This window comes from Lathamus discolor, chromosome 3, assembly GCF_037157495.1.
Source record: "Lathamus discolor isolate bLatDis1 chromosome 3, bLatDis1.hap1, whole genome shotgun sequence".
NCBI lineage: Eukaryota > Metazoa > Chordata > Aves > Psittaciformes > Psittacidae > Lathamus > Lathamus discolor.
The window spans coordinates 130,256,507-130,272,624 of record NC_088886.1 but is presented as its reverse complement, the minus strand read 5'-3'; the positions used below and the strand labels follow the sequence as shown (position 1 = coordinate 130,272,624).

Genomic DNA, 16,118 nt, shown 5'->3' with positions numbered 1-16,118 from the left:
TAATTCAAATTTCATGGATTGTGGGTGCACACTTTCAGTCTTTACGTCTGTAGTGAGTGATGTGTTCATTCACCCACCCTTGACACCTCTGTTTCTTTGCAGCCCTCAGCTCTACCTGTATATTTTCCTTAGTCACACTTTTCCCTCATTACCAACACACCATTTGGTACACCCTGCAGGAACACATGAAAGAATGTGTTACTTAAGTCAGCAATCTCCTGTTGCAAGAAACCTCCCCAGCTCCATTCCTCTTAGCTCTCCTCTTGCCAGTGTTTTTGTTTTCAGTCTCTTCCATGTACCTGCTGCATCACCAAACTTCTCTGCACCACACAGCTGTCCATAACCCAAACCACCCTGTAAGGCACACTGAAGGCAGAGAAATACTGCCAGGTTATCCACAGGACCACAGTTGCCTCCATCAGATATTTATTCCATCTCCTTCAAACTCCTTCTCCTGGACCTGAAAATCTATAGTCACTGACCTAATATAAAAAAAAAAAAAAAAAAAAAAAAAAAGAAAAAATCTAATGCAAACCAACATGTTAAAAGAAATTAGATAAAGAGATTCAAAAAACGCTCCTGAACAGGCACTGTTTGGCCTCTGGAAACAGGTTTCAACTTACCTGTGGTGTTACTAGAATTAGCTGCTGGCTGTTCTGTCCCAGGAGAGACCTTAGTTACATGGCGAGGAGGTCTTGGTGATCTCTTCTGTTTCTTCCATTTTGATGATTCGCTCATTCCTCCAGCTCTCATTTTCAACTGAAAACCAATAATCATTAAGAATATTAATAATAATTAAGAATATTAAGAATATCAGCATAGCAAAACCACATAGCACAAGCCAACCCACAAACACCCTTTCTCAAAACCCTCAAAGTCAGGCAACAGCACTTAAATATATCACTCAAATTAACCAGCATCTCAAAATCATGCAAACCAGCCCCTGACTCCCCATTACCCATATATTAGCCAACACTCCATGTCTGAATCAAGGGACAATTTACTGCAGTTAATCTGCTGCAATATATACTTGACAGTCTAATTATCACAGCACTCCCTCTTCCCTATCAATATGTCCTAGCTTTGCATTAAGATAAAGAATTATCTTAGACCTAGAGGCATATCTCAAATCAATTTGCTTTTGCCAATGTTTCCAGACTTCTAAAGGGCATCAAATAAAGTAGTTAGGTTTGATACTCAATTAAAATTTCACCACCTATGCAAAGAGGCTGGGAATGGGGCCTGAACCCAGTCCCACGTTATAGTCCGCAGCTCTGTCACTTATCTCTGGGGTCAATTCACTCTTGATCTTCATAGCAATGCCATGTTCACTTTCCTCCAGGTATCCTTCAGTACTGACAAGTGTTTCTCTAACACTTCACCCACTCCTACTGCATGGCACATTGCAAATACTACCCTAGTGGTTTAGAAACAAACCATATTCTGCTTTCACCTCCCTTCTGTCACTACTCCTCTTCAGATTTAAATCTAACCTAATCCTTGACATCCTTCTTGACCAGCATCCTACTTCTACTTCTTATACAGGTCTTTGATCAGGCAAACAAGACCCACAGCAGGAGCAATGCAGACTGTGTGATGCTTGCTGGAGTGCGCTTTTACTGCAGGCATGCACAGATGCTCCAGAACTTCCTAAAAACAGTATGACATTTAGCCACATGGACAATAGCAATGGCAGGCCTGAAAACGGCTTCCTTCTGAAGTAAGTTCCTCTAAGTGCAGGACTGCACTTACTCTTCGATTTGTTAGCTGCAGTCAGTTTTTCTGATGCTGTCAGACCTCTTCAATTTGGGGTGAAAGTTTAACCACTGAACAGGTACATTACATGCAGTGGAAACCATTCAGCAAGTTTCAGTACCAGGTTCCCACTTGATATTCTTCTTTGTAGATTTATCATAGTTAAGTTATATTTTAGGCATAATACTGCTTATACTGCTTATTTCTTATATCCCTAGCATCAGATTTAAGTTATCAAGAAGACAGCTATATTCTTTAGCTTCTCCCTTTTTCTGCAACTTACCTCCTGCCAGCTGCTACTCTTCTTACACACAGTAAACTTTCTAGGTAGGTTTTGCTACTTGATTTTCCATCTCTTTCCCTTTTGCAGCTAGAATTTTAACTTGCTGTACATGGCCTGTCATTTTTCTCGTTTAAACAAAGCTCGTGAAAATGTTATGTCCCAGTGCAGTAAACCATTTGTGTAACTTTTCTTTGCACCACAAATTCTATGTTTGATGACTAATCCCCAAGTTTTAGCTACACTACAGTTCCCGTGAGCTCGTTAATTAACAGATTCATAATTACTTTGCTCCTTGCTACTTCTTCAAATTTTGAAGCAAGAATCCCCTTCTAAATCACAGCTTCTGACAAACACGTGACAAGCATGTAGCTAAAAATAAGATTGCTTCACCTCTATTAGTAGTTTCCTTTCCAATTTAAAAACCTCTCAAGCCTTATATATTACCAACAGTTTTACTCAAAGGCTTAAGCTGCTAATTAGACCATACAGTTTTACCTACCAACTGTTCCAGAAATAGCCCTATTTGTTTTTTTCTCCCTTTCCATCAACTTATAAAATCAAATCTTAAGACTTATAGTTCATTTACCAAACTAGTCAAGTAGAAAAGGAAACCTTGAAGCATTATCTGTTAAACCCAATAAAGTCTGTTTCGCATAATTTCAAAATAATAGAGTTTGCCTCTAGGTACTGTATCCTGTTACCATGATTTGCTATGTAAAAAGTTACTTGCTAATGAAAATTAGCGGGTGGAGGAAGGCACAGAATTGAATCAGCAAAACGAAGCCAAGGTATTATTATGAATTAACCACATCAGTCCCACTTCTTTTGTCCCTTGGTCAGGCTATCAGAAGGCTCAAGCTGACAATTAAGTATTACTTCTGATCTCCCCTTGCAGATACCAAATACAACCTCAGTTCAACACTACCCCTTTCAAAAAAGCACTTCTCTTCCGACATAGTATCAATTTTTAGTGACTGTCCTGTACTTTGCATTAACTCCAAGGTTCCTCCTCTTGAGGGTCGTAAGACGTATGCCCATCTGTCATCATTTTGATGAACCAGTGCCATCTTTCAGAGACTGAGTCACAACAGCTTCACATGGATGGGAAACCATTTAGTCAGTCAAGCAAAAAGACTCAGGTGATTTTTAAAGAATCCCAAACATTTAATCAAAGTATAAACCATTCTTTATACTTCAGGGGTGGGGTGTATGTGAGGTGTTGAGACAATTTGACAGACAGGGGAAATTACCCAGTAGGTCTTTTCCAACTCATACCATCCACTACAATACATTCTATACAAAGAGGTAGCCTTTTATTAGAATTACCTGCTAGGATTACCTAGCACTACCTCCATATCATTTCCCCTCCCTCCTATTTTTCTTTTGCTATCTCCTATAAACAAGAGGGAGAAAACTACAATGACAATGGCATAGCTTAAAAAAAATTGCAAAAGCAAACAGAAATGCTGAATAGAAATGTCTCAAAAGTGCCAAGGGGCTGTATGTTGTTATAACAAACAAACTCTGGGTTTGGGAATTCTAAAACAATACATGTATCAAAGGACAACAAAGTAACATTTTAATTCTGTATTTTGTATTGAATTAAAAGGTAACACTTGCTTTTTATGTTAGTATAAAAAATGTAACATATCCCCCCCAACTTGTACAGTTCATCTTTGACTAAAGGATCTATTTATAATGCTTGGTTTTACCTTCAATACCAAGTCATTTCCTGATTTCACTAGAAAGCTTGGTTGCATGTTAACAGGCTGAGATTTTAAACCTAAGGTTGCTTTTGACTAAATGCTGCAGGTAAATGACATGTACTATATCACTAAAATTTACTGAATTTTAGTCGTAATCTCAAATTCTCCTTCCGTCTCCAATGCTCAGTGATATTATAGTTGCATTAGTTTTCTAACTGTCAGCATCCTTCAGATTAGATTAAGCTTGTACTTCCACAGTAAACCTACCTGAAATTAGTATTTAAAAAACATTCTTTAGAAGAAGGAGCTCAGAACTACTGTTCATTCATCTTGGAACTCAGTGCGGATTACATTTATCTGAGTTACCTGAGTTTCACGTGTACACAAAATTGCAGAAGAAAGAAATGTACAAGACTCCAAATGCTTCCTTTGATAGAGGACGTTTTAACAATAAAACTCCAGTTAAGATCTAGGAAGGTGAAGAAAAATGTAATACTACAAGATTCTTTTTAAAGGATCTGCGAGATCTCAGTTTTCTATAAGCCACCTTACCTGGACTCGTTTGTTTTTCCATAAGATACTGTAAGCCTCAAGAGAAAAGGGCAGGGGCCAATGATTAGTAACTAAAGTGATTATACTTAACACGAGCTCATTCTAGATGCAGCATGGAACTGATCAGCACACCAAGTAGCGTTCAAGACACAAAAGCATGCAGAGAGAACGCAGTCCAGTCCTGGAGACACCAATGCATTCCAGTCATCTCACCTACCTGCCTGTATTGCAATAACTGATGAAGTTTGTGATGAAAGTTATTTATGCATCTTTGGCAACTATGAACATAATCCACCCCCAAAACCTGTGAAAACTCAGACTTAGGTTCATCCTGATTCTCACTAGAATATCCATTATTTAGCTACAACAATTTCTGCTGCAAAGGTAAACATGTCTTAGTCTTTCCTTCCGTACAACTCTGCTTAAAACTGCAAGTCTCCAGTCACTGCCTTCCCTAACTATCCTGACCACAGACACAGGACAAAAGAATGGCAAACATTTCTCTAAATGTTCTGTTCACCCCCTTTTGGACCATATAGAATTAATAATAGATGAGAACTATATCTACATTAAGTTTGTGAATCAGCATGGAAAACTGAGAAGGGTTCCATCTCATCTAGTTTCTCAGGCTTTCTATGATTGGTCCAAACCCAATAATCTGCATACGTACAGTATTTCTTTGGAAGTATTTTCTAGAGCAACTAGCATGGATTAACACACTTTGTAATGCAGTTTGGCCCCACTCATCCTCCATTAGCAAATACTATACTGGGAGCCGTGCGTAATTTCAGTAGAAACATGGTCAAGACATTGAAAAGGTCCAGCAGCCTCCTTCCAAAAACCTTTATAGAGAGCACTGAACTTTGGAGCCCTGCACCAAGTAACAAAGCTCAGACTGAGTCAAGAGACTCCTCAGATATGCTGCTACATCTACAAACAAGCCAGAACACACAACACTTGAGCCTTCAGAGAGCAACCTGAATTTTTAATATTTCTTTTCTTCAGTTTTTCAGTGCCACAAAGGAGTCAAATCTTGCCCATGCCCTTCTACTCCCTACTTCAGAGGATGCTGTGATGGTGTTTTAGGTGGCACTCACCAAGACATCGAATGCTGCAGTAAAAGAAGGGTCTCTCCCTCACAAGCCTGCCCCAGCTGCAGCCACAACACTGCAAAGCAGCCGCTACATGCATTGTCCCCAAAAGCCATGCTGTGTCAAATGAGTGGAAGGAGATCCGCTGCACACAACATAACTATCTCTTGGTGGTGTTTACAAGAGAAGAAAGAGGAGAGTAAGGTAATAAGGGAGAAGGGAGAGAGAGACCTTCAGGTTCTTAAAGAGCAATACCCTCTCTAATTGGTTCAGGGCTTTGGGCTGTTCCCCACTACTTAGCTCCAGTTTGTTGAGGAGACATGAAGACATCTGTGAAAGATAGGCAAATGTATGGTTTCAACAAAGCAAAATAAACCCAAAGAGAAAAGAAAACAAAACCTGGCAGAGTGCAAGGCTGCAGGGCAGACTCCTGGCATGCACAGCAAAGAGACAATACAAGGTAACTGCACAGACCAGACACAGGACACAGCATCACTTAACCGAGCTGGGAGCAGCCATCACTGGATAAGGGTAGCTTTTCTAAGTTCAAATTCACCTTCACTTTACACCTTCTGTACACAGACCACAACAAATTCTGATACTTGCAGTACACCAGCCTGATCTCTTTCAGCTTTCTTTAGGTCAGCCTACCATCATTACAAATCTTGCCACTTTTCTCCCACAGCAAGGGAAACAAGCAATCATTAGGTTACTACACAAGTAGTAAAGCCCCAAGCTAGTTTCATATTCCTACAAGTAAGCATTCAGTCCTCAAAACACTGCTATACTGGCTCTGAAACGTTAACTTACCCAATGTTGCCACTTAACTCATTAAAAATAAAAACAGAGTGGAAATTATAACATATATAAGTAGTACATTCAGCACAAGTTCAACAGTGGTTATTTCTTCTCTAGCACTTTTCTTCCCATCATGTTACTCTCAGCACTAGAAACCTATATCTCATTGACATCCTTTATATGGAGTATAAAGGACATATATGTATAGAAGTATATATGGAGTTCCTCAAGTGGACCTCCCTCCACCTAAGAAACTTATATCAACCATCATGTAAGGTTACATTTATGATATTTTCCCTACTGAATCCAGCTGCTGAAAAACTCACTGTAGAGAGGGAGATGGTGGTGTTGAAACCCGGAACTTCCACCCTCAGAAAATTGTGCATTTAGGGAAAGGGAGAAAAAGAACAGAATACTTTTATTTGGCTGCTAATAGAGATGGCATTGCTCATGTGAACTAAGGCTTTTGCTACATTCTGTAGCTGCCCCTTCTGGAAGCCATGGAAGCTTTTTCTGCAATAGCCCAATTTCATAATGCTTTCATGTTGTTTCACCAGCCTCAAAACTGTTCATTTCTGCATAGGGAAAACTGGATAAATACAACCCAAGAGCTGAGCATTAAACCTGCAGTGAATGAAGAAGGATGAGAAGGAAGTTGGAGAGAGAGCAGAAGGCAGCAAATAATCAGACGACATCACCATCAGGTCCCATAACTTGCTGGGGTTTTCTAGCGCACAGCAGCTGATGGCTCTTCCCAGAATCCAGACTGGCCCACTTAGGCAGCAGTATCATTAATAAGATTCACCATTGGACAATGCGGGCTTAATCCCATAAAATTAATGAAGCTATGTCCATGTATGCGGTTAAACATGCTCTTTCAGTGAACTAGGGACTTGCAGGAATGAAGAAACACAACTGTGAAAACAAACAGTACAGAGATGAGCGCAAGCCTGAGACAAGAGAAGCCAACATGATGCTTAATCTTACCTTCTTCATGTTCGTTCCCATGTAGCTTTTAGGCTCTTCTTTAAACTGAGGCAACCTGAAAGACAAAGGACAAGTTAAAATACATAAGCTTTCTTGCATTAACAAGGGAAAAAAAATAGACTGCTCTTTCTAGTCAGGCTGTTGATATCAGAAGACCAAAGTTAGGTTTTATTCACAAAAAAAGAGATGCTCTTAGTTTCTTTTCCTTCCAAAATCTGCTGATGGAAAAAAAAAAAAAAAAAAAAAAGAGAGATGTGAGGTGCTTTGCATGATTTGCATGAATAGGCGTTTTGCTACATTGATTTTCAGATTCTCATTGTTAATGGTGATATAAGTAGTTTCTTTTCCTTCCATGTATGTTTTCAGCCGTGGACTAATTAGACTGGTTTAAAACAGGTCTCCTTATGCTGCTAGAAACAGCTGCTGAGCCAGTGTCATCCACACCAGGACTCTTGGATTGTACATGTTATTACTAGTCATGGCAACCCTTTTCATTAACTTTGTAGAAACCTCAGTAGCTACCCCTCTATTCTGCATCATATAAACACAATTATGGTGCACAGTGGATCTAACTTTAAGCTGAATGCTTTGAGCTAAGCAGTCACTCTCTCAGAGTTAAAGGAGGTAGACTGCTCTCACCTGGCTACCAGGCGAGACAAATGTGTAGAGCTCTACAACTCTACACACCCTGCTCTCCCTTCTGTTCCTTTACCACAATTCTATCTTTGCTTGCTGAGGGGACAAAAGCACAGCTTTGGCTGTTTCTTATTCTGGAAAGCAAGATGGCCAAATCACCCCTGCAGTTGCTGTCATTGATTTGCTTCTCTAATGCCAGTGTCCACAGGCACAGATGGCAGTGATGTCTCCAAGCCTTATCAGGAAGGACAGAGAAGAGGATATGTAATAAGTAATGAATACGCACTAAATAAAATTCACATATGCATTTGGAGAAAAAGCAATGTAGTGTTTCTTCTCTGAAGAGATTAATTCTGACTCTGCCTCACATTTGTCCAGTCCACTGCATGACACAGGGTGCACAGAGGAAAAGAAACAAAACAAGTGAGATCCCAATTGGAACTGAGTGCGACAATGGGAAAAAAAAATAATCATGAGCTGTGTTTCACAAGCTGTCAGTTTTACGGCAAGCCTTCCCTACTGAAAGTATTTATATATCTGCACATTTCATTTTCACAATACCCAGAGAAAGTCTATGATTACTTCACTATCAGGAGAAACAGTTTTGAAGTTAAATAACTTACTTGAGCTTAAAAGGAGTAATCTTAATTAATTACCCGAAGGGCGCTGAAAAAGACAGAACATTTGTCCACGACATATGATCTCAAGAGTTTAAAATTCTCTTTGATATGAGAGGTCAAAGCTCTCAGCTTGAAATCAACATGTGGCTATTCAACACCATTCCTATTCTCTCTCCTGAAGAGAGCTATGTTTTTTAGAGCATTTCTTTTTTCCCCTTTTTTTTTTTTTTTTGAGCGAAGTTTGCATTCTCTGTCCTCAAACTGGTTCCCTATCCTAAAGCTCTTCATTACTTAGCTGTCCATCTCTCCTCAAAGGACACCTTAAACCAGGCAACCTTCCCTACCTCTGTCTCCCTGCAGTCTAACAGGATCAGCCCAAGAGAAAAGTGCCAAATCCTTCATCCCCTTCCACCTCTAAATAATGACCGTTTTGGATGATTTTTCTGAGGGCCCTTAAGTGGAAGTGTGGAATCTTTCTGTCCTTAGAGGGCCATCTCGGCAATGCTGAGGCAAACACAAGCAGGTTTACCTTGTGAAGAGCAGCTGCACCATGTCGACCAGAGTGTGCTCTGCAGATTTTCTCAATAACTCTGCGAAGACAAAAACAAATAACACAGGTGTCATTACTCAGTGTGATATTATCAAGAGGCTTCTCCAAGCAGACTCCCCTCCGAGCCTTGTTTACAGAGATTACGGCAAATTTATTAAAACCAGCTCCAACACCGCACTACTGCAAATGGGCCGATCATCGCAAGGTGGCGCCACAAAGCTGGGGAAAAAGCAGCCCGAAGCTGTACCGTGAGCTAACAAATTTTCCAGCAAGTTGTAGAAAGACACAGTAACATAAAGCTCAGCAGCTTTCCATGGCTGCACGCTCTGCGACAGAACTAGTTCCTGCTGAGGAAACCCGACCGTTTCTTAACTGCAGAAGTATGAACAAACCTACCACTGAGTCTCATTTCAAAGCATATGCGGAAACAGGACTGCATGATCTCACACACAGATTCATTGGTGAGGTGGGCTCCCACTGGAGTGAGCAACAATGTCCTCAAAACCTGCAATAAACAGCACACAGATATCCCATACTTGCGTGCATTTCCAAGAGGAGGTTAGCTACCTCAAGACAAACTGCCAGGAGCAGACAACCTAAGGGTTTTCCAGAAGTTATTTCAAACTGAACGCTCTGCTCAAAAAACAGATTAGGAGACAAGAATGATCTCCCAACCCACTTCCAAAAGAGGTCTGATAATGCTGCCTGCTACCCCGTCTTTAAACTCAGTAACTAGCTATCTGCTCAAAAGTACACAGTCCGAAGAGGTGTATAGTTCGTAGGTTTGTCTCTACAAAACATTTTTCTCAAAAATAAGTTTGAGATCCATGTTTGATTTACGCTCACTAACACAAACCATGCACAAGGTAGGATTATCAACACTACCACATTATCAAGCTTCTTAATTTAAAAATAATTTTATTTAAGCTTTTAATTATTTTCATTTGGAAAAGCTTTTACCACAGGTATATGAACCATCTGTTTAAAAATAAAGTCTGTCACTAAGCTCCGCAGAGTCAAAACATTGCTCTCTCCACTTCATCTCCATGTAACAGGATATGTTCCACAACAGGCAGCAACCATTATAGTAATTACCAGTTCTCTCCACTTACCTGTAGGATTTTCATCAACACAACCTCATCGCTCGCATGATCTGTGCCCACAAATCGGGCATGAGTGACAGCATCTGCCATGTTCTCCATCCCCTCTGCTGTGCCCTCATGGCTGGGATCTGAGCAACAGAATAAAAATACATGACAGGGAAAGGCCACATACAGTCTACCACCTCTGTGGGGAGACATCTACACAGAGATACTTCATTGACTTCTGCTTCCTTAATTTGTGTGACAACAGCAAAACTCACCTCCAGTAGCACAAAGTTTTTAAAACTTGAGCTTTCAGAAAGACTTTATCAAGAGTCATTTTACGTTTGTAAAATTATGTAACTTAACAAGAAAATAATTCAAATTCAGTTACCACCAACTCTGTATGTTATTAGATGTTAATTTTTAAGACTGTATCCTGTTCCGCACAACACAGCACAATCAGCTGTTAAATGCATTCTGTTCCTTCTTGGGAATGAAGAGAAAAACAGCTCTTAAAGACAGGGAACCTCAAATTTACTCCCATGAGGAGAAAATGCCAAACAGGTTCCACTAGACTGAGAAGAAAAAATTGTCTCTTGTTCTGCATCCCTCCTAAGCAACAGGAGTTGGGGAAGGAACGGACCAGTAGCTTTCCCCAGAGAAAACAGCAGACACACACAATCACAGTTTAGATATCAGAGTTGCAGGCCTCTTGCTTCAATCATTCAGCAAGGCTCCTTCTCCCCATTTCAGTATTTTGTAGCTACAAACAACGGCGCAGTTGAGAGAATTTTAGGACGAGATTGTTGCTAGTAACCATATCTTGTGCCACATTACAGTGGCTTCAGGAAAGCTGTCTCCGGCTTTGATTTCATTCTCACTTAAACAATACAGCACTGGGCAAGAATCTTGTTACCTTCCTACCTAAACAGTCATTAGGAATGAAAGGAAACAACCTAAACACCAGTTAATACCTTATTAATTAGTGATAGGGCCTCTTGAACTCCAGTGAGCATTGAAGCTGACAGAGGAACCAAGCAAGACCTTGTATACTTTGCAGAGGAGCTTCGCAGATTCCCTCTTTCACTTCAGTAGTGTTCACACCTAGGAGGGTCTAAGACCTAAGTATTAAAGAAAGCTGCCCTTACTGGGGTCCAAAGTAAGCAGGTCTGCAGGATAAGAAACTTCTCATAGTTGCACAAAACTGAAATGGCATCACTGTACTTCAGAACAGAATCAGCACTTTGCCTTTGCTATCTCTTATACAATCCTATTAAGAGCAGAGCTTGCCTACTTTTGGCATAGTTCTCTCTCACACACACTGAAAAAACTCAGCTTGCACAGTTCAGTTCCACTGGTTTGCTAGTCAAACCCCTCACAGAGCTATCAAGAAGTCTGTTCCAAGACCAGTGGTCATGCTTGCTGCTACTGAAGCAACAGCACTTAATGGAATACCGAACTCTGATACTGGTAAGCATTAGAGAAAAGGTCTGGCTGTCAAAGGCAGTTCTCTTTGTACCTTTGACAATGGCTTATAATCCAGTTAGAAGCTACCACTCTTCTACCAGAGGCAATACATTCAGCCATATGTTGGTGCCCCATGCACTCTTATTCACAAATGGAAATTACAGGTTAAACCACTAATGGTGATAGAGGGTCATTCTAAGTTGCCTCGATTAAATGAGGCAAAGACCAGTGGTGTTACAATGCCAGCACCTAGGTTAACATTACTGTTCACCAACCTCAGCAACTACAGTTGAAAGCACCTAAGGGCAACAAGAGGGAAAAGCTACTTGCTGCTGAAAAGGTAGAGCACTGCCACCTCTTCCAGTAGGTAAGAGTTGCTCTAGGCTTAGAGATACATTTAGTCATAGTTACAGATAAACAGTCTGTGTGAAAAGGAAATGCGAGCAAGTTGTGAGTATGCTTCTTTAACAGGTCTAAGACTACAGCTTTGCTGTTCTAGCCCTTACCTTCAACACTAATAAACACACCTCTCTCCCAACACATAACACGCTTGACTACTTCAGTTCTGGTTCCCTGGAACAGCTCTGCAAATTCAGGTCAATTTATAAACCTCTTGAGTTCAATTAAAAGCACAGATACTCCTACTCTGCAGAAAAAGATACAGAAAAGATCAACCCGCTTCTTTGTTCCCCTGTGAGAAAACAGCATGGAAAGACATGTCAATGCCGGCTCAGAATCACTAACAAAAATAAGTTTGTGTGAAGGAAAACATTAGTTTGAAAATTGCTACCTACAGTGCAAAGATCTGGAGACCTCATCTAGATGCACACACTTCATACAGGGTGTACTCTCACAACAGGCGACCAAAGAACAAGCACACAGCAGAAAATCCATGCTCTCAACCACCAGGGAAATCCAGGAAAGCCGGAAGCCTGCTCCACACCTTTAGTGGAGCTAAAATAAATCACCAAAGAGGCAGAGAAAGTAGAGCGGAGAACATGCTTTAAACTTCCCAAACAGCATGTCCACTTGCTGGCAGCTGAGCAACAGCTACTCATTTATGGATATGCAGTTTTCAGGACCACCAGGGAAAATTAACTGTAGAAATGGAGCCAGAAGCTGCTATGGACACACTGTTTAGTAAAAAAAGCACATACCTTTTCATTTCAGCCACTAGTCTTCCTATAGCTAAGGTCTGAGCTCATCAAAAAGGCTGACAGCTAGCTAGCTAGCTCCTGCAAAACTGCTGAGTAAGGACATAATTAATCTGAGAGATAAAAATCAGTAGGAGTCTACTGATTATACAGTTTACTCTATAAATTACTTTGCAATTTATCAACTATAACATTTGGAAGAGTAGTACTTATTTCAAGGCAGAGGATAATTTCTGTAAGGCTATTCCTACTAAAACATATGTACGGTGATATCAAGCATATTTATCAAACTGAGCTGTGATTCCACACTGCTGTTGGTGAACTGCACCCAACAATCTCAGAACAGACCTTCACAATTCAGACTAATTAAGATCAGAAATCTCAAAGGCTATTAAAGAATTATTTTTTTTCTAACTGGTTTTAAAATAAAGCCCTCCCCAATACTGGCCTGAAAAGCTGAGAGATAACCACCTGCCGACATGTGACAGAGTAACAGTGAGATATAACACAAGGATTACCAATGAAATACTTAGGAACTAGGAAAAGAAAGCTGTTTTAAAGAAACAAAATTATCAGAGGAGTTTGGTCCTTTCATTGCCAGCGTGAAGGTTTTCAACGCAGTGTGTACAGCAAAGCCCTCCACTCACAGAACAGACACAGCTAATGAAGCTGTTGAAAAAGAGTTCTGGTTTTACCTGTCAGCCCCAAAACACACCACAAATATCAGCTACACTGAAATTTGCCTGCTGTGGTTATGCTGGAGTCCATCCTTCCTTGCTACATATAGTTTGAAACGGATTTGTATCTTACTGACAGTTTTAAACTTCTCCTATCTTTAGGTAAACTTAATCTTATATTACAAAGAGAAATATACAACCCAAAAGCTTTAATTTAACAACACAAGCCTAGCCAGATGTTCAGTCAGCGCCATTAATCCCAGCCTCAGTGGTATCTGGAACAGCACAAAGAACATGGCTGCTGTGAATGTCACCTGAAGCAGCAACAGAGGTCTTAGATTACAGGTTCTGCTCCACAACATAATCCAGGCAGAGGGTCTTTTTATCTAGGGTCTCCCCTTGACACATGATCAGCAACAGTTACAGGTGGAGTAACCTGATTAAGTAACAACTAACTAGAGATAGACTAGGCTTCTTAACCACGTTTGTTACTGTTTCTGCCTCAAATCAAGTATTTGTAGTCGGCTGCCTGGGCAGACATTTGCCTGGACATGTGATACCAGCCGGATGTTCTAATTCCACCCAGACCATAAAAGCCCAAAAGAGTCCATCCCCCTGTTCTATGTTGAAACTAACATATTTTGCATCCTTGCTTACTCCTTTATAGGGACATGTTTCACAGGCTTATTAAGATTTCTTTTTTGTCCTATGAAGTGACAGCAATCCTGCTAATTTTAGTTATTTTTTGCCAATTAATTATACCAAATACCGACCACAAATGGATGTCTTGATACACTAACTTCCCATCAAACTTAAAATTATTTTTTTTCCCCCTTCCTGTCCTGCAAGTCCCCATTTTTGCTAATTTAAACTTTGGGTCTTCTTTCAAAAGTGGTCTGCATCTACATCAAGCACTTTCTAACTTCCCTCACACTAATGCCAAAGAATAAATTATTTAAAACAACAGTGCCAAAACCTCAACAGTGTTCCCTTACAATGTAAGGGAGAAAAAGAACAGAAATTTGAACCTGGGGGGAGGAACATGGGTAAAATAATTTCCTTCAAGTGAAACTATGTATAAACAAACATAGGCATGTTTTGTAATTCTTACACATATGATCAGAAAGTACTAACAGAATTCACACAGAAAAAATCAAGCACCACTAACAGCAGCATTGAAGGCAGACAGAAAGCCAGCTAATGAGTTACTACAAGCCAGCTGAGCCATGGGAACTGACCACATGCACATTGTTAGTCTTTCACAAATATAAAGGAGAACACACACATTTCAAAGTCTGGGAGTGGCAAAACTGTCTCTGCCATGGTAACTGTGACAAGTGAAGAGTACTGGCACACCACTGGACAGCCAGACTGGGCAGAAAACCATCCTCACCCTGGAGCAGAAATATTAGTCCACAAACCAAAATGAATTCCACCGTGTTTATGCATATTACAACACTGTAATCCAAACTGGTACTCTCCCCTCCCTGGCCCTTTTGCTCAGACTGCATTAAAAAGCAGCTGCCAATTACCACAGTCCAGCAGCGGCCATAAGCACATGCAACAGTCAGGGCATGCTAGAAGCTTTAGCTCTACTTCTAGCCATTGCTGTAGTGCTATGAAAGACCAGCAGGTATGATGCTGAGAAACTGCAGATGTCTATTTCCCCAGCATTAATGACAATTTTCTTATTTCCCCAATCTCCTGATTAAGACTGCAAGCACATATTCTGACCAAAGACACGTCTCAAGGAGATGCATTTAGTGGAATTTTGGTAAGTCCCACATAACATACCTATTAGTGCATATGAGAGGAACTTATTCACAGAGGTGAGGGCCAATCCAGTTATGGGGCCTGTAGTGTCTTCAGAACGGATTACTTCCAGGAAAGGCCGAAGAAAGACGTTGGGTTCAATTTCAGATAGCTCTGTTAAAATAAAAATAATTTAAAGGAGGCATTAAACTTCATTCATTAGGATTCATTTTCTCTTTAAGGATCTACAGCAAGCTTAATCTCAGAGGAAAGAGGCCTGCAATAGCTTAGTTTCTGAAGTCTGCTGGGAAGATAAGGGTTGCTTTTAAATACACACACACACACACACACACGTACATATGTATGTATTTTTAAAGGCAGTGGTTTGTTAAGTTCACTTTCTTGTGATCTTCAGAACATCCTTCTGGAGCCTTCTAAAACAAATCCTAATGTAAGAACAGCCTGTAAACAACACAGAGCCACTGCTGCCTAAATTCATGTTTTAACTAAATGGTAGATATTGCTGCATTTTCCTAGTGCTCCTGAACTTGCGTGATTCCATGAACTATATATATAGACCCTGCCCCACCTTCCACTTCTGTAACATCCTACTACGCACACACATGGTACAAATGCACAACCAGGTTAACTGGATCTCTTACAGTGTCATGCCCCAATACAAATTGCGTTTCTGCAACACTACCAGTTTGCTTGGCAAAGACAGGAGAAACCCCAAAAGATAAATTTAAAAACCCTCCTGTCTTGTTCTCAGAATACCTGTGTAAGCCTCTCAACCAGAGAAGCAAAAAAAGCACTCTACTTGCTGTTTTGGACAGGAAGTATTCTCTCTAAAGCTGCAGTACAAGAAGGCAGATGCACTGAGCTGTTGAACTGGTGAAAGAACAACTAACAAGCATCCTAAACTTTTCCAGATGATCAATGGAAGCTTTGAGAATAAAAATAAGAAATACAGAAAAGAATAGGAAAAAATAGGAATGGAAAAAC

The 16,118-nt window shown here is 40.4% G+C and overlaps 1 protein-coding gene across 3 annotated transcripts in view; it reads right to left on the bottom strand.

Annotated features, from left to right (window-relative positions):
- The window catches only part of GBF1 (golgi brefeldin A resistant guanine nucleotide exchange factor 1), a 110,369-nt gene that overhangs the window by 31,411 nt on the left and 62,840 nt on the right, over nt 1-16,118 (bottom strand). For all 3 annotated transcript variants that reach the window (XM_065671766.1, XM_065671767.1, XM_065671768.1), the window contains exons 4-9: nt 15,156-15,287; nt 10,091-10,209; nt 9,375-9,483; nt 8,958-9,018; nt 7,173-7,227; nt 624-759 (exon numbers count right to left, since the gene is read on the bottom strand). In XM_065671766.1, the coding sequence (XP_065527838.1) occupies nt 624-759; nt 7,173-7,227; nt 8,958-9,018; nt 9,375-9,483; nt 10,091-10,209; nt 15,156-15,287 (612 nt within the window). The remainder of the gene's footprint in view (nt 1-623; nt 760-7,172; nt 7,228-8,957; nt 9,019-9,374; nt 9,484-10,090; nt 10,210-15,155; nt 15,288-16,118) is intronic.